The following is a 19,862-nucleotide window of genomic DNA, read 5'->3' as shown; positions in this document are numbered from 1 at the left end:
AAGTGATGAAACAGTTAAGGCTCCAGGGGATTTCAGTGGTCCCATATCTGGACGACCTTCTAATCTTTGCAGAGTCAAAGGAATTGGTCACGTCCCACAGAGACATGGCGATAAAATTGTTAACGGTAGTAGGGGGGCTAATAAACTACAAAAAGTCATCACTGACCCCTGTTCAGGAGATTACCTTCCTGGGTTACAAAATAAACTCTTTAGACAGGAAGATTTATTTACCCATAGAAAAGATCACGAGGATTCAACTGGAAGTAAATCAAATGCGAGCAAGAGAGACTTGTCCTCTTCGCCTAATCATGCGGGTGCTAGGTCTATTTTCTTCAGCAATCCCTGCAGTCACTTGGGCTCAAGCCCACGGCAGGGAGCTTCAAGCAGTACTTTTGGCCAATTGGGACAAATCCCAGCAGTCTCTGGATCTCCCAATTGTTATCCCAGAGTCAGTAAGGGGCAGTCTGTCTTGGTGGCTGAGCAATCAAAATCTAATTCAGGGGAGATTTTGGAGACAATACGATCCAGTAAAGATCTTTACGGACGCAAGTTCCTGGGGCTGGGGTGCAACAGCTATGGGGCAGCATGTCCAGGGGAGCTGGCCTTGCCCGGTAAGGAAAAGGTAGTCCAATTTCAGAGAACTACTGGCAGTACAAAGGGCTTTTCTATCTTTGCAATCTCTGATAGAGGGAAATCACGTTTTGATTTTTTCAGACAATGTCACAACAGTGGCTTATCTGTCCAAGCAGGGGGGCACCAGATCCAAGGATCTGATGCTCCTGTCGGCGGGGCCACCATCCAACAGATATGCCAGGCGGCAACATGGTCAAGCACGTCAACCTTTATCAAGCATTACAGAGTGGATGTGCTGTCCCAGCAGGACCAGTCGTTTGGCAGAAAGGTGCTACAGGCGGTGGTCCCTCCCTAGGTGAGTCTTTAAATAAATTAAAGACTTTCTTGTCTATCTCTCGTGTTGTCCCGGATGGCAATTGGAGAAAGACTCCTATTAGACCTACCGGTAATGGAGTTTCTAATTGCCATCCGGGACAAGGATTACTACCCTTCCCTTTTCTGTCTCGCACCTTTCGCTATTTAGAGTCCATCCACAGGGAGGATTAGAGGGCCACCTTTGGGTGTATATATATTTTATTTTTCTCCTTCATCTTGGTGTTTCTAGTCTTATGTACTTTCAGACGCACTGAGGTTTGAGGGAGGGCGGGGGCTTTTAATCTTCTTGGGGGTTGTGTTTCCCCAGATCCTGGGCGGGACCGGATCTCTCGTGTTGTCCCGGATGGCAATTAGAAACTCCATTACCGGTAGGTCTAATAGGAGTCTTTTTTCACAGAGACATTTGAAATGGCCACCACATAACACCACAATATCATTGTGTTAATGTGTTGTGGTGTTTGTTTTTCCCCTAGAAAGAGTTCAGATGCTGCAGAGCCAGACTGGTTTATATATAGTTACAGATACTAGCCCTGTATTGGGCTCTATTCATAATGCTTCTCATAAAGGTCTTATTTATCACTTAACTGATAAAAATAACCTTTCAGCGCATTTACAAGCAAAATAAGCACTCAAATTTAAGTTATTACTGATTAACTTAATTTCAATATTACTTTTCTTTCTTTAATTTTATTATATTTTTGTTCTTTTGAGGCTTTAAAGAGAGTCTGAAGCGAGAATAAATCTCGCTTCAGACCTCATAGATAGCAGAGGCACGTGTGCCCCTGCTAAACCGCCGCTATGCCGCGGCTTAACGGGGGTCCCTTCACCCCCAAATCCCCCTCCGTGTAGCGGGGGAGCGCTTCCTGGTTGGGGCAGGGCTAACCGCCGCAGCCCTGCCCCACACGCGTCTGTCAGCGCGTATCTCCGCCTCTCCCCCGCCCCTCTCAGTCTTCCTTCACTGAGAGGGGCGGGGGAGAGGCGGCGATGAGCGTCTGATAGACGCGACTGGAGGCAGGGCTGCAGCCGTTAGCCTTGCCTCCAGGAGCGACCAAGTCTGCGGCCAAGTGTCGCAGTGGGGGGTTTGGGGGTGAAGGGACCCCCGTTTAGCGGCGCTATAGCGGTGGTTTAGCAGGGGCACACGTGCCCCTGCTAACTATGAGCTCTGAAGCGAGATTTATTCTCGCTTCAGAGTCTCTTTAAAAAGTAACATAGATCAGGTGAAAACAGAGGAAAACAAGTGAAAAAGCTTTGTGAATCCTGCCCAATGTATGCATCTCTAGTCCCTCACCCTTCTAACACAGAAGCACTCTATCGACAGGTCAGGTAAACTTACATGCCTGTTACTTAAAGTACAGAAATTTATCTGGGACTTTCATATGCTTCCTGAGCACCAGGACCTCTGCTGTAGTGGTTAAGAATCTATAGAGCTATAGCTAAACCGTAGGTGCGAGTGAGCACAGTTTTAGGAGAAGCGAAGCCGAACCTGCTCATGTCTGAGGAGGGGACCGCTGTAGAGGGTTAATTTGCCTGGATGACGTCCTCTTGCCAATGCACTCCATCCTCCTGACACTTACTGCTTCACTGATGGAAGTTCCAGCTCAGAAATGGGAAGTGTCGGGAGGATGGAATGCTGCAGCAAGAGCACATTATCCAAGTTAAAGGCATCTGAGCACCTGTGTGCGCCTATGTTAAATATATAAAACAACCCCCCCCCTCCCCCTGCTGTGGGCTTTTGGGGTGGGCAGCATGCATTTACTTACATATGGTGGGATGCTCTGTAGCTTCAATCTATGTGAGGGCTTTCATCTTCTCTGTCCCTGTGCTGCAGAGCCAGAGGTTGAAATACCTGTGGCGATTTCACGTGCCCCTGGACGCTGTAGTGCATGCTACTCAATTTGTGTGATTTCATCTCATTATGTGTGGTGGTTGGGTTCCTTTAACCCTCTTTGTGGCGGTCTTCCCTTCAGACATAAAAACAAGGAACACCAAGAGCCCCAATAGTGTAATATGTACTGGTAAATGGTTACTAGATAGAGTAAATATTAATACTCACAAACCAGGGTTACCTGACCCCACTCAGGAATAAGAAGTCGCTCTCTGTAGATGAGAAAAAGGGGGTTCAACCCTCCACCCAGGGTAGACTCAATATTATGCAGGAGAACAGAGGCGCTAAAAGGAAGCTAAATGAGCTTAAAAAACAAATTCTTGGTAAATAGAGGAGGTAGTGGTGGACTTACCTCCTCCAAGTAGACACACGACTGTAGTAAAGACAGTCAATATATTTTATTTATGAACTCCAAATATGCAACGCGTTTTGCAGTTTTAATACCTCTTCATCAGGCAATAACAACGGAGCAATAGCATATGTGGTCAGTAGAAGAGCCAGGCACCTCTGGTCCATTCAGACATGAGTGGGTACAGTTTCACTTCTCGCTAGGCTAGCTCATCCTTAATAAGCAGGCCGTGTATTGCCCAATGGCTTTCCCAATCCACATTCCTCAATTGTACTATTTGGCAGATATCCTATTTTTTACCAGGTATTCTTTATGGAATGTGTTGATTCAGCCCCTACACTGGGTTTTTAACATTTTTTTTTTTCTGATTTTGCTTACACAGATTTGACAATTCTTCCCTATCAGGGTATGCTAATGTTTTGGACTATTCTTAACCCGGTTTCAGTAGTTTCAGCTATCCAAGTTGTTTTTTTTTTTCTTCTTGCTTGAGGCGGGATATTATTTCCCCATCTGAAATGCAGTAGTATGGTTTTTTGTGACCACAGGTTGTGTCCTCTCAGGCCCCATTCACACTTAAAAGCGCAAAACGCAAACGCAAACGCAAAACGCGAGTACATGTGGAAAAATCACTGGATACTGCGGCGATTTTTCCGCTATCGCGTTTAGTGCTTCGACACGAGTTGTTTTCTTACCTCATTTATAAAATGCATGCATGCTAAAATCTAAAAACTGATTTTATATATATATATATATATATATATATATATATATATATATATATATATATATATATATATATATATATATATATATATATATATATATATATATATATATATATACTGTGTATATATAAAATCAGTTTTTAGACCTTGTCAATCAAACTCAGAGGAATTTATTGAATAAGAGCCCTAATTGTTTAAGGTATATGGAGGCAGCCATATTTATTTCCTGTTAAGCAATACCAGTTGCCTCGCTGTCCTGCTGATCCTCTGCCTCTAATGCTGGGAATAGACCAAGAGATTTTTTGGCAGATAGATGGTTCGATAATTTCTGACAGGTCCAATCTGATTTTTTTTGATAATTTTTCTGATTGATTTCTCATAGAAGTGAATGGAAATCAATCAGATAAACGAATGGAGAATCGTTCGGACAGTTAAATCTGCTAAAACATCTCGGTGGATTCCCAGCATATTTTTTTTAGCCATTACCCTCAATAAGAATGCAGCAGATCAGGTGTTTGACATTTTGTAAAATCTGACGAGATTAGATGCATGTTTGTTTTTGGTGTGATTCAGACACTACTGCAGTAAAATAGATCAGCAGGGCTGCCAGGCAACTAGTATTGTTTAAAAGGAAATAAATATGGCGGCCTCCATATACTTCTTGCTTCAGTTTCCCTTTAAAGGACACCTGAAGTGAGAGGGTTATGGAGGTTGTCCTATTTATTTCCTTTCAAACACCAGTTGACATTGTCCTAATCTATCATTAATCATTAGTGACTTAATCATACACCTGAAACAAGCATTTGGCACATCCCAGTTAAGCTTTAGTCATACATCTGGGCTGCATGCTTGTTAAGGGTCTTGGGCTGAAAGTATTATGCTGGGCATAGACTGTTCGTTTCCTCCTCATCAGTCGAGCCGTTGATGGCTCGATTGATAATTTCTGCCGTGTCCGATACCCCGCTGGATCGATTCCGCGCTCGATCCCCGCGGGCGGACAATGGAAGAAGAAATGAGCGGAAGATCAGGAGCGACCATGGGGACGAGCGGGAATCGATCCGGGGCGCACGCGGGGACGCGGCGGGAGTTGATCCGGTGGCTAATCGCGCCGCAAGATCACATCATGTATTCCCAGCATTAGAGGCAGAGGATCTGCAAGACAGCCAGGCCATTTGTATTGTTTTCAAAAGAAATACACATGGCAGCCTCCATATCCCTCTTACTTCAAGGGAACCTAAATGAAGGATGTGGATTTTTTCCTTTTAAAATAATACCAGTTGCCGGACTCTGCTGCTGATCCTGTGTCTCTGATACTTTTAGCCACAGCCCCTGAACAAGCATGCAGATCAGGTGCTCTGACTGAAGTCAGACTGGATTAGCTGCATGCTTGTTTCAGGTATGAGATCCAGATACTACTGCAGCCAAAGAGATCCGCAGGACTGACAAGCAACTGGTATAGTTTAACTACTCTAAGACTGCTCCACGCCAATGGGTGTGGCCGCGCCGGCAGCCCCAGGACCGCCTAACACCAATTGGCGTCAGGTCCTGGAGCCAGCTACTGAAGGAGATCGCGCACATCTCTTTCTCGGGGAGCGGAGCTCCGCCCCCTCTTCAATCTCCGTGCAGAGACTGTTAGACGGCGTGATCGCCGTCTATTTACATCGTGCAGCGCTGTGATTAGCAGCAGTGCTGCACTGGGGACAGCCGTGTGACATTACTGTCCCCCTGGGGGACAAAAGAACGATCGGCAGGGATAGGCTGAAGCCTATCACAGCCGATTGCTGTGATAGGCTGGCTGGGGGAGGCACAAAAAACATTTTTTTTAATAAGCACGGTGTATAAATAGTTATATTAAAAAAAAAAAAAAAACTGGGAGGCAATCCGACCCCACCAACAGAGAGCTCTGTTGGTGGGGAGAAAAGGGGGGAGGGGGGAAATCACTAGTGTGCTCTGTTGTGCGGCCCTGCAGCTTGGCCTTAAAGCTGCAGTGGCCCTTTTACTAAATAATAGCCTGGTCTTTAGGGGGGTTTAGCACTGTGGTCCTGAAGTGGTTAAAAGGAAACATCCATATCCCTCTCTGTTAAGGTTCCCTTTCCGTTGCCCTTTAAGAAGTGATTGCTACATTGCAACAAGTAAAGTTAAATTCATTAACCGGTTCGGGACCACCGATAGTCAAAACTATGCTGAACTTTAGGCTGCCTAAGCGGATCTGAGATGAAAAACGAACTATAGCAAGTAACTTGTCTATATATCTTATCTACAGTTTAGATAGTTTACACAGTAAATCTAGCTGCATACAGCTTCAACAGTTTGATGATTTATTCCTGTGATACAATGAGAGCGGCCTAGTTCTGTTTGTCACATTACACAGGTAATCTGCAACTTCATCTCCACCCCTCAGCCTGTGAAAAATTTATTTTCCCCTCCCCTCAGCCTCTGAAATCTCTGGCTAGTAACCACCTCCTCTTGCCCAGAATGAGCTCCCATAAACCCTTGCTACATGGGTCTGAGTGCCTTGGCGTTTTGGAGAAGCTGTAGGCGAGGCTTGTTTAATTTATAGGGAATTAGAGTATTAAAACAAAAAATAAAACGTATTTGGCTTGAGGAATGCCCTATAAACTATATATAAGGAACACAAGTATGCAATGAATAAAAGTTCATCTCGGATCCACTTTAAGCCTGATGCAGCATAGTTTTAGTGCTGGCTGCTCCCAAGCATGGGACGCAATAGCGTGTCCCCCCAGCACAGATCTCTGCTCTCTAAAGACAGCAGCGTTTCGTACATCGGCCATTAGGGGTTTTCATTGGCTCCTGATCATTGTGAGCCAATCACAGTGAGCAGGAAGTGAAAATTAAAAAAAAAAAGCCTTTAGTCCTTAAAGGGACAAGGCTCTTTTCTGAAATGAGTTAATGTCAACTAAAACGTATTAATGGTTGGAATAAAGACCTGATAATTGACTCTCTCCAGTATGTGCTTGTTTAAAGCGGACCTGAACTCAGAACTTCCTCTCTGCTCTAAAAGATGAGCAACAGCATAAGAACCTTTAAATAAAAAACATTTCTGTTACAGCTGACTCAAATCCTAAAATAAATCTGCACTGTTTCTACTTCCTGATTCATGGAAGCAGACATATTGTTAACAGCCTGTGCTTTCAAATGGGCTTAACTGCCATCTCTGTCATAGGCAGTCATGGGACAGATCAAACTAAAGTTTTGATTAGACACAAATGAGGGGGAATTAAACAGGCTAAACTCTCTAAATACATACAGGGTTCATTTCTCTGTTTCCTTCTGTCCTGTACAAGAGTTCAGGTCTTCTTTAAATACAGGCTGCGATGATTTATTTTGTATTTTTTGCCTGGTTTAGGTTTAGAGATCTTACCTACTGCCTGGTCATAGCTGGCCAGGAGGCATAAGTAGGACATGATCACATGATTGTGACCTAAGCAGACAAGTACAAACGATCCTTGATAAATCGATTTACTCCTCTGTGATGTTATCATTTTTTTCATCAATTCAAACAAAAACTATGCTTTAGCTGGAAAGACTGTGACCGCTCCCTTCCTAGATGCTTGTGGGGGGCTAATTGGGGAAGTTGACCTTTACATTTTGATTGACCAGTTATATGGCTCAGTCATTGTTTTGAACCAGTAGAGCAGAACTGATATGTCCATTTTTGCTTACCGCAGAGAAGCCCTAAATAAAATGAAAGACGTATATGAAAAGAGCCCACAGATGGGAGACCCAAGCAGCTTACAGCCAAAAATAGCTGAAACAATGGCCAACATTGAAAGGTTGAGAATGGAAATTCACAAAAATGAGGTAAGCTTTATTAATGTTAAGATGTACTGTATTTGAGAATCGGTATTACTTTCTATGTGCCCTTCAATAGCCTATTGTTAGAAACTGTGCCAAGTGTGAACTTGTATCAGCAGTGCACCTGCATTCATAGTTACATCGTTTGGTTGAAAAAAGACATTCGTTCATGTTATTGGTTAGTTTATTTACATGGAGTAACCTTCTGTTAAAGCACACCTGAATTGAGAAGCATATTGTGGCTGACGTACTTATTTCCGTTTAAAAAATACCAGTGGCCTGGCAACCCTGCTAATCTATTTGGCAGCAGTAGTGTCTGAATCACACCTGAAACAAGCATGCTGCTAGTCCAGTCAGACTTGAGTCAGAAACCTCTGATCTGCACCCCATCCAATAGTTGATACTACTTTTCCCGCAAGAAATCTTTACCTTTTCTCAAATAGATCATCAGGGGAGTCTGTATGGCCGATATTGTGGTGAAATCCCTTCCACAGTGTAATGCCATGACCATGGTCCTGACAGTTTGCAGTCTGTGAACCTCACCAGGCTGCCTGCTGTATCGATTTCTTGCTGTATATTGACGGGAGAAATCAATGTGTATGGCCACCATAAGAACTGCAGTTATTTGGCCACCATCAAAAAGGGGGTATTGGCTTACTATATATAGTAACAGTATCTGGAGGGGACTCTCCAATCAGGTTCTAGTTATGTCAACAAATGTGGGAACTACCTATCAGTCTCAGGCCAGGGGAGTTCCCTGCTGCAATGTTATTGACAGGACATTGGAGATTCCCCTCCAAGCAGTGCTGGTATGTAGAACACAGTCAGGCAGAGCAGCGAATCATTCTGCAGAGAATACATGCAGTCTAGAAGCTCTTTGGACGCATGGTTCAGCAATGTTTTAAACAAGTTGTGATCTATTTTTTTTTTTTTACTGTTCTGTAAAACAAGATGATAGAAGTTTACTAGCTTTGTTATATATCTTTGTTTAAATGGTTACAAATGTTACTGCCATCTATTATATTGTATAACAATTTAGTGAGGATTTTTTGGGTTCTTTGTAGCCCCTTACACACTCCTAGGAGTTCTGGTTCACCATGAGCTTGCTGGGAAATCTGTAACTCTGGGTATTTTAAGTCCTACCCCATAGAGCCACTTCAGCCTTCCGTGTTTTTTCACCTTCTACATCATTTCAGTGCTCTTCCCATTCATTCGCCGATAACTTAATCACTATCAGAAAAAATGATCTATATAAACCCACGTATTTTATTTACCCATTTGTCCCTGGTTATTACACCATTTAAATTATGTCCCTATCACAATGTATAGCGCCAATATTCAATTTTGCATCCACCACTAATTTACAAGCCCAAAAAAAAAAGACATGGGTATAAAAGTTCAGCCCCGAAGGTGACTGTTTATTTTTTTTTATTACCTTTTTTCTTCTTTTTTTTTTTTTCTTTTTATGCCAAATTATTTTGGGGGAGTATTATGGGGAGTGTGGGATAGAAGAAGTTCATTTTATAGATTCTTTATTATTTCTGATAATATACAAGAACATATCAATTAACATGTACAATAAATGTATCATGCATTCTACATAAAACATTTTATATAGTAGCCTTCCATATAGCCCTTATTTTCCTCCCCATCCCTCCCCCCTCTACAAATCTCTCCCTGCGTCTATTAACAATTCTCCCTTATCAAGCAAAACCAAGAAATACTCTTCCCACAAGGTTCTAAGATGTTAATACCTCTGGTCCAATGGACTGAATTCATACCATTTATCTACCTCGCTCTCCTCCCACTGGACCAATCTGTGTATCCCCGCGGGTCAGCACATCTAACGCATTTGTTCTTCCTCGAGGTGACCCACCCTCCTTCTCTCTCCAATGAACCCTATCTTAATAGTTGTAAAATAACAGACAAACACAAAAAAAGGAAAGAAAAGGAGATCGGGGAGAGGGAATGGGGGGGGGGGGGGGGGGGTTAAGGCGATAAGTGGGGGGAATCGTATCAGATTTTCGCTTAGGGATTCCAAGATCCTCATTTAGTCATTTAGAAAAAAGTTTTAAATGTAATTGTGGTTCTATTTTTTTTAATAAATGTGTATAGTTGTAATTTGACTATTTGACCATAAGATGTCCTAAGTAAAAATTTTTTCTTTTATCGACCCGTAAGCTACGCATACAGGAAGTGAAGAGAGAATGTGTAACCTTTTTTTTTTTTCTGATTGATGGCGGCTCATTCAAACCACCGATCATTACCACAGGGACTTAGATCAATGAATGGGAATGCGTTCCTATTCATTGGTTTCCGGGCTAACAAGCGTCTGCAGGGGTGGGTGAACCCACGATCTGCCGCGGCGATAGGTTTTTTTTCATGGACGTAGCTCCTACGTCCAGCATGCATTTTTGAACATAGGAGCTATGTCCAAAATGCTTAAAGGTAACCTGAACTGAGAGGGGATATGGATGTTTCATTCGAAACAATACCAGTTTCCTGGCTATCCTGCTGATCTCTTTGGCTGCAGTAGTGGCTGAAGCACACATCTGAAACAAGCATCTGAAACCAGCATGCAGCTAATCCAGTCTGACTTCAGTCAGTGCACCTGATCTGCATGCTTGTTAAGGGGCTGTGGCTGAAAGAGACACAGGACACAGAGACACAGGATCAGCAGGAGAGTCAGGCAACTGGTATTATTTTAAAAGGAAAAATCCATATCCTTTTCAGTTTAGTTTCCCTTTAAGTAGTTAATCCATGCCATGCACTGATGAGGACCAACTAATCTGAAACAGTCTGTATGCATGTTGGATTATTATTGTTAAGCTGACACATCACTGCACTCCAGCGATTCTGGAGTTGTTTTTAGCTTACAGGGACAACAAAGGATGATTTTCATATTCAGTAGTGATGCATTGTGGGAGACATCATATGCTCACTCCAACCTGAATTATCGCAAATAACTTATGTTAAATGTTTTAAGAAGGCAAACTTTTTTTAGGACTATTTAGATAAGAATCGACTGCTTGAGACAATACTTTCTGGCATTTCCGATCTGCTCCCGACTGGTAACTGGATTGACTTTCAGATCAGTATTGCACAGAATCTATCCCATTATCAATTGGGTGCAGATAGGTCATGTTGGAAATTGTTTCGACTCGTCGATTGGATGGGAAATTGAATGCTGTGTACCTTGCTTTAGATACCACAGTAGAGGCTTCTCCAACCCTCCTCAACCCTGCTGCTGCTCTTCTTCCCCCTTCTTTCTCCTTGTACGAACATGGCTGCACTGCACAGACGCAAGCACACACAGTAGCTCACAGCTATTTGTGTGCGGAGGACAAGCACTGAACAAGCTGCTCTATGCTACTGTGCAAGCATGGGCTGTACTTGTGCATGTGTAGTGCAGCCACGGTCGTACACAGATGCGAGAGCAGCCATGTGAAAATATTCAATAACGCTTGTCAGATATGTTTAGAGGGTCAGATCATTGAAACAATAGGGTGGAGGAGGATGGAGTATGCTTCTAAACTATCCGGAGGCTTCCTGCTACGGAGGTAAGTATCTAGCTTTAATTTTTTACTTCAGGCACACTTTGACACAAAGCTACACAGTCTGTGCAGTTTCCTTTAACGGTATACCAGAGATTACCATCAGTGCTAGCTGCCTCCTAAATCTATTGTGGGTCTGTTAGGCACTTGTTTGATACAGGCGGCGGTATCTTGCTACTATTTCTTGAATATATCTGAGCTGCCCACCATATGTAAAATTGCAGTAACAGCCCTGTGTTTTAATAATTCTGAACTGATTATGCCGTATATACTTGCATATAAGCCGACCCGCGTATAAGCCTAGGTACCCACTTTTTTCTCAGAAACCAGGAAAAAGTGATTGACTCACATATAAACCCCCTCCCCATTATAGCCCCCTCCATGGTAGCCAGATGTGCCCCAAGGATGATACAGCTGTGTCTCAAGAAGCCACTAGATGGCTTCGTAGATGAGACACAGCGATTGCCACACAGGAAGAATCACCGATCATTGCACTGCTGACAGGTTGCTTGCACACGCCACAAGCCAGGGGACACAGTCTTGAGCAGCACACTCTGCACACCATGTTACAGGGGATGGCGGGCACGCACATAGCAGGGAGCCAGCTGGCAAGAGCAGGATCACTAGTGCACAATCCTTACACTCCTCTGCCAGTAACAAAACCTGCTTCACCATCAGTTCTACTCTATTGACTCCCATATAAGCTGAGGGGGTAACTTTTCAAGACATGTTTTTGTACTGAAAAATTAGGCTTGTACATGAGACTATAAGGTAAATTTTTGCAACTTAAAAATACACCATGCAAATTCAGCAGCTTCTCCATCTTTTTGGTGCGGTTTTCAAGCTGCATAAATTTGCATAACATTATCATTATCGCGATCATCTCTCATTGGTCATTGCTAATGGTTACAAATACTGTCATTTAATTGCATTACACAACAACTGAATGTCGCTTGTAACATGGACCCTAATGCTTTCTCTTCCAAGCTTCACTATTGGTCCATGGTGCTGTCTCTCACATTAAAAAACTTCTAAGAGGTCTCAGATGGGGACAGCAGTAAATCTGACCCAACTTTCATGAGAAAGCCTGTATAGATAAAATTACTGCTCTTTTTTACATGCAGTTTGTAGACTGCGCTGATTATAAAAATGTTCATGCTCCGCTCAGCTTCTGTTGCCCAGGATTGTAGCATTACTTGATTATGCTGTTTCGGTATGCATCTTATAAAGCAGTTATTTAAAAAATTCTTCTGAAACTCGCTGTGCTCTGTGAATTTTAACAATCTGCACTTTGTGATTCTTTCAAGTACTGTTAATTATGGAGTGAGCAAAACAACTCATAAAAAGTGGAAAACATGGTAAATTATGCACTAGCTGCATTCCAGAAGCCAAACTGCTTCTATCTCCCTCTATCTGTGAACCTTTCATCATTGCATATTGCCAGGGTAAATTAAGTAAATGATTAAAGGCAGTCTGTCAGGAAAAAATAAGTATCATTAATCTCAGTCTGTACACAGTGATAGAGCATGCTGGGAGGAGCTCCACTGCTAGGATACGGTTATTACTTCTGTAACCACTTAATTCTTCCCTGTATAACGCCACGGAAGGAGGCATACAGCAAAATCCTAGTTATCTGGAGTTCTGGATAACTGAATCTACTGTAATAATTCCTGCATGTGCTGTGCAATGGCTAACCCACCCTCATACTACCTGGAAGTAAAATTGGCCAATAATTAGACAATCAAAATTGAATGAGTGTACGCATCCTTAAAGTGGAACTAAACTCAGAACTTAGATTGTCTACAGCATGGCGACCTTTAGGAAAACTTGGATTCACTAGAATGAATGGGTGAAGCTTTGTTTACACAGGGCAGAGAGCTGCCACAGCACAGCTTACACACAGCTCACAGTTATGACTCACAGCTGCTAATGACAGCTAATTGACACTGATCTAGTTAAACAAGCAAGGAGCACAGTCCTGTGTATTTATTCAGCAACCATATGTGAAATAAAGATTTTTCATTGTGTGCTGTACTGGAGTTCGGGTCTGCTTTTAAAGTACTCTCTAATGCTGGGCATACACGGTCAGATAATTCTTATCAATCGAGCCGCTGATGGCTCGATTGATAAGATCCAACCAGTCCGATACCCCCCCGGATCGATACTGCGCTCGATACTGGCGGGGAGAACAATGGGAAGAAACAAGCAGCTGATTAGCTGCGCCCGCGGGGACGAGTGGGAATCGATCCGCGCGGACGAGCTGTGACGCATTGGCTCAATACCGGCGCAAAAACTAACAGTGTATGCCCAGCATTACGGTACAATCTTGATTGGAGTGTCAACATTTGGAAAAATTGTACAAAGTGCCCTGCTAATTTAATTTCCATTAACTATTGGGCCAGACTATACGCGCAGACGGCCTGTGGGCACAAATTTAGGCTCCGGCTCCTCTACAGGAAGTAAGCTGCAGTCTTCAACTTAGTGCAGACACTACAGTAGCTTCTGATGCAGTTTCCATAGGGCAGATAACTCTGCTGCGCGTGACATGGCAGCAATTCTGCTGTACGTTCTCAGGAGTGCCCACTATTGTTGGCGTTGGGAATACATTTTCCTCCACATTGCCTAGTCCCTCACTTCCGCCTCTCTGGTAATTGTAATAAGGTAATTGTGGTTTGTGTAATGCATGTCAGTTAAGCTGGACTATTTCTTGCTTATGATGAGCAAACATTTTTGTCAATTTTCACAAACCTATGTAACATTTTTTGCAAAGCAAACATAGCTATTTTTTTTTTTTTTTTTGCTAATCATTAATTTTGTCCTCTGTGTGAACGCCTCAGTTGAAGGGCTGGTGCACACCAAAACCCGCTAGCAGATCCGCAAAATGCTAGCAGATTTTTAAACGCTTTTTTTTATTTTTATGAGGCGTTTTGCTAGCGTTTTGCGGATTGCTGCTGCGGTTTTCAGTATAGTAGATTTCATATATTGTTACAGTAAAGCTGTTACTGAACAGCTTCTGTAACAAAAACGCCTGCAAAACCGCTCTGAAGTGCCGTTTTTCAGAGCGGTTTGCGTTTTTCCTATACTTAACATTGAGGCAGAAACGCATCCGAAATCCAAAAAATGCCTCACCCAGGCATTTTTCGTTTCTGCAAAACGCCTGCCGCTCTGGTGTGCACCACCCCATTGAGATACATTGACCAAGCAGATCCGCAGCCGCAAGCGGATCTGAAAACGCCCAAAAAGCCGCTCGGTGTGCACCAGCCCGAAGTGATGAAATCCGTTGTACTGACAAAATCTTTTAGGTAACCCGATGTGTCCAGTTAAAAATGGCCATTTTTTTCTTTAGATCTTGTATAGTTTTATTTTGTCTTTCCTGGTTTTCTACTTTATATGTATACTGTTATAATTGGGAAAATGTCATTTGTAATTCCACATAAGCCTTGGAAGAAGGCTGTTTCTGCCATTTTACTTACAGTAAGAGCTCCTAATTGTGCTGTTTTCCCCATGCAGGCCTGGTTATCGGAAGTTGAAGGCAAAGTCATTCAGAGGAGTGAACGGCGACACAGCACGGAGGCCAATCATCTTGTGGCACAAGGGAGAGAAAGGTTATTATCTGAACTATGGCCCGCACTGGGACTTTCCACACTTAGCATTCCATGGTGCACTATTAGGATGTAGCCATCATTACAAGTTTCTGGAAAATAAGTGACCTTAGCTTGCCGTACTTCCTGTTTAAAAATCATGTAGTTCCTTATAGGCTTTCAGTTGATGTTTCCATAATTCCACTGTATACGCACATTGGAGTGTTTCACGTTCATAGGCAGGTGACAGGAACATGAGAGCTGAGGGAAGTTACATTGAAGCTTATCAGATGTAGGCAGCTACAGACAGATCATATTCCTAAGAAATGTAACTATTCATACACATCATCAGACCGACGTCATCTGGATATCATTGTGTAAAACAAAAAATGTTCACCCGTTTTCCACTTAACATGTTTTTCATATTTGTTTTACTTTCTTAAAGGGGACCTGAAGTGAGAGGAATACAGAGGCTGATATTGTCATTTTCTAATAAGTGATGCCATTTTCATGACTTCTGTGCGGATGCTTTGCCTCTTCTGCTTTACGTCACTGGCCCAGAATTAGCATGCAGACCAGAGGCATTGACTGATCTGGCTGCATGCTTGTTGCAGGTGTGTCATTCTAGAACTAAAGTCTGGTACACACATCCAATTTTGATTGGTCAATCTTAAGGTGGCCATACATCTAGCAATGTATGGGCAAATCGACCGAGACACGTCTCTTTCATCGAATCTGATTGGTGGCCCATACACCGCAGGCCAATTCCTGTTCGATTTCAGCATGAAATCTTCTGGGAATTGGCCATGTGACGCTTCCTCGCTGCCCCCGGCCGATGTCCCCTCAAATGTTATATGTGCCCCACGGGTGCATTAAAAAACTTAACCTGTTGTGCAGCATGCCAAGTGTCTGCTGTTCTTCCACATTGGCACCCCACGTGGCTGCCGGTAATATAGCATGCGGGATGGCGCACGTGCTCCCCACGTGTTATATGCCGGTAGTCATGTGGGGCAGGAATGGGGAAGTACACTTTGCAGACACCCTGTGACAGCTGACAAAGTATTTTAATGCACTGGGTGAGCCCATGTAACATTTGTGGGGGCAGCAGCTGGGGGTTCCCTCGCATTCAGTTGCAATATCGCATACCGTTACTGTTCCACACCCGATCCACCATGACAGACCAAGATTTCCCAGTATATCCGATAGGTACATTCAACCGTTTTAGGTCCAAAATCGGTCAAATCATCGTTGCTACACCAATTTTTATCCAATTCAATAATAATTATCAAATTGGATGGTTTCTTGGCTGCAGAATTGGATGTATGCCCGCCTTTACCACTTCTATGTAAGTATGAAATACAGATTGGGTAGGTAAGCTCCCATACAACATGGAGGTGGTAAAATGGACCAACCATTGGCCAATCAGAATTGGATTTGTGCATGTACCTTAAAGCTAAGCATGACAGCCAGGCAACTGGCATTGTTAGGGAATGAAGATGGCAGCCTCCGTATTCCTCCCACTTCAGGTTCACATTAAAATAACAGTCCCCATGCAGCAACAGGTTGCTTCTAGGGTCACGTACCACTGCATCTCTGTGCCCAAGCAACATTGATTGACAGCTGCTCTACACAAGTCGGCCGAAACAGTGGTTATTGGCCATTTCAGCCGACAGTTATGGCGTGTGTGTATATTTACACTTTGGTTGTCTGAAATGATGATGGTAATTGTGGGTGACTATCCAGCGTGTGTACAGCTGTTCCCTCGACATCCACAGACTGGTTGTTGGTGAACGGACATGCTGGAAAACCATGTCTGGTCTCAGTGTCCCACTGAAGCCCACTCTTGCTTATCCTCCCACCTCTCCTCTCCATAGAGCAAAACAAGCCGCTCAGCAAAAAGCAGGGCAGGGTATTTGTATGGAAATTTGTTACTAAAAACAATCATGGAGGTTTCAGGCCTAAGGAATATGTTGTGCTTAAAGGGAACCTGAAGTGACTGGGCTATGGAGGCTGCCATATTTATTTGCATGTAAACAATGCCAGTTGCTTGGCAGCCCTGTTGATTTTCTGGCATAAGTAGTGTCTAAACCCTGGAACAAGCATATGGTTAATCCAGTGAGCACCTGATCTGCTACATGCTTGTTCAGGGTTCATGGCTAAAAGTATTAGAGACACAGTATCAGCAGGGCTGCCAGGCAACTGGTATTATTTAAAAGGAAATAAATGTGGCAGCCTCCATATCCCTCTCACCTCGGGTTCCCTTTAAAATGTACCCGGAACTCCAGATATTGTATTTTTAAATTGCTGGTATTAGCATAGTGTGAGATATCCTTCCTGAGTTATGGATTCCAGCTTAGAAGCAGCTGTCCTCTTTCTGCACTGCCCCCAATATAAGCCTGCATGTATAAGTCCTGCTTAGAGGGAGAAATTAAGTGTTAGAGACAGAAATCTTGCCAGAGGCGAGCAATGCCTTTTTCAGAATCTGTGTCATAACGGCCATCTTGCTCTCTGCAGACAGTACGTTTTGCAGCTCTGGCCAGCTAGGCGAGATTACTCTGCTGTGTTCTGCATGCCTAAACACCATTGTTCTACCAATGCTCAGAGATGAGGTCAGGCAAAGGAAAGCTTGAGTCGAGTTGCATTAACTTGTTCCTCTCTTTCACTCGGTTATTACTGCTTTGTTATTACTGCTCATCTCTGTGCAGACCTGATCAGCACATACAAGTCATTTGCTTGTGTGAACAATTTGTTGGTCACTTGCAAGTATTTTAAAACCACATTTTTACATTCAAGTACACTAGTACTACACAGCCCATCAGCGTTTGCCTTCAATGCATGGTCTATAGTGATCACACCTGTAATTACCTCTGTGTCTGGGCATGGAGTCCTGGCTTGTAGTAGATGCATTTAAAGAACTTCTGTGTCTCATTAGCCCGGAGGGAAGCTACACAGAAGATGCCAATCAAGAGGGGAGGATCCAGCCCCAGCCTCCCGTCCATTCAGAGTTTGATGATGAATTTGATGACGACGACCCGCTACCAGCAATCGGACACTGCAAGGCACTCTATCCATTCGATGGTATGTGTTCTTCAGAAGTTCAACAGCTGAACAATGTGTACATTTTCTCACATAAGCTAATGGCTCTGGCCTGTTTTGTACCATTGTACTGCCTAAATTCTTTCCATGTTTACAATCTAACTCCTGCCAAAACTTAACATTCTGTGAAAAGAGCATTTACACCCAGTTTCAGGTATTTTTTTTTTAATCTCTGTGTCATATGATTTATAATTGTGCTTAGGCCCTAAAGGTACATACACACGTTTGATTTTTCCAAACGACCGGTCCTGTTCCCGGTCGATGTTTCGTTTGGACCAGTCGTTTGTACGTAAAATCGGGCGTGTGTGTATAAGTGATCGTTCGGCTAATGAGGCTGGTTTTGACCTTATCAGCCGAAAGACCATTTCTACACACACCAGATTTAACGTCCGAACGACTGGTCAGATGGAAAAATCAGATGTGTGTATATACCTTAAAGGGAACCTGAAGTGAGGAAAATAATTTAAAATAAACACATGAATATTACATACTAACCTCACCGTCAGTTCTTCTTAGAGGCTCACCATTTTCTTCTTACAGTGATCCCTTCTAGTTCTGACAATGTTTTGTCAGAACTGAAATATACCAGTTGCTGTCAGTCATATATCAGCTGCTGTCAGTTACATATCAGCTGCTGTCAGTTACATATCAGCTGCTGTCAGTTACAACTGAATGTGCAAGGTAATGTCCATGTTTCCCTATGGCTCAAGTGGATGATATTACAGTTTAACAGTGTGCTGACCAGGAAGTTATGGGAGTAATGGCCATTTTTAAAATGAAGGGCGGAAAAATCCATTGATCTCAGTGGACAAACAGGACGCAGGAGAGGAGAAAGAGATTGATACATGGGAGGTAAGTATTACCTGTGTATGGTTATTTTGACTTTTTTTTTATTTTCAGTTGAGGTCGTCTTTAAGGCCCTTACAAACACTAGATTAAAGTTGGCTGAGGTGGCCAATATCTACCACCTCTGCTGACAGTCTCGTGTGTGTGTGTGTGTGTGTGTGTGTGTGTAGCAGTCCCCAACAGCCAGCAATTTGGCATAGCTTTGTTCTCCCCGCTCATCCCACCCACCGTGTGACATCACATTTGCGCCACTCTGTGAGCCCCCCATAGAATAGAATACGTCATTAGTTGCAGTCTAACTACCGTCTGTACAGACCTGGCACCGCAACGTCATCCAAGGCATTGGGTCCTGATCCCTGTCGGGTGACATCCATCTAGTGTGTGTACGGACCTTGACACGAGTTGATACCTATACGATTGGATAGTGAGCGATTCCTGCACCACAGAACAAACTTAGTTTTGCTAGACTTCAGTAGAAATCTATTGAGCATTGATAAAACTGCCAGTGCTTTACTGCCCGATGCACTGCAACACTATGTGGCTCTTAATGTCCCATCCCTCTCACACATTTTTTTATATCATGTTGATCAAACTTTCAATCGATAAAGTATCCAAAGCCTCAAAAGTGAATCAAATCTGTTTGGGCAGACTTGATCAAAGTGACTCTTTGTGATCAGTGAGAAGAAAGCTGTACGTTTTCTCACTAAACTTCCTGCTGTGTGTTTCTGTGCATCTCAAGCTCACTCCAACCTGAAGTATCGCAAATTCGTTCTGTTTTAAGAAAGCAAACTTTTGTGTTTCTGTTATAGGCAGTCCGTTGTCCACATCATGTGTAATAATAGCACATGTGAATGTGTGTAGAATGATGCAATGCCCATAGTCATATTTTCATACCGGATACTGACGAAGGCCAATATAGTCTGAAAACGCTTTCAGCAAGTTGAATTATAAATGGCTAGGCTATAGAACTTCTATAGAACTGCTATAGTGGTGCTTAGTTGTATGTGTTTCCTGCTTCTCAGGGACATAAAGAAATCCTAGGCATATAATGGTTGGTTCACA

The 19,862-nt window shown here is 43.1% G+C and overlaps 1 protein-coding gene across 2 annotated transcripts in view; it reads left to right on the top strand.

Annotated features, from left to right (window-relative positions):
• Nucleotides 1–19,862, top strand: part of FNBP1L (formin binding protein 1 like) — a 236,485-nt gene that overhangs the window by 201,182 nt on the left and 15,441 nt on the right. For both annotated transcript variants that reach the window (XM_068239782.1, XM_068239778.1), the window contains exons 11-13: nucleotides 7,597–7,729; nucleotides 14,788–14,882; nucleotides 17,791–17,936. In XM_068239782.1, coding sequence (XP_068095883.1) covers nucleotides 7,597–7,729; nucleotides 14,788–14,882; nucleotides 17,791–17,936 — 374 coding nt within the window. The remainder of the gene's footprint in view (nucleotides 1–7,596; nucleotides 7,730–14,787; nucleotides 14,883–17,790; nucleotides 17,937–19,862) is intronic.

Source organism: Hyperolius riggenbachi, chromosome 6 (genome assembly GCF_040937935.1).
Source record: "Hyperolius riggenbachi isolate aHypRig1 chromosome 6, aHypRig1.pri, whole genome shotgun sequence".
Classification (NCBI taxonomy): Eukaryota; Metazoa; Chordata; class Amphibia; order Anura; family Hyperoliidae; genus Hyperolius; species Hyperolius riggenbachi.
The sequence above is the reverse complement of the archived record's forward strand: the minus strand, read 5'-3'. Positions and strand labels throughout refer to the sequence as shown.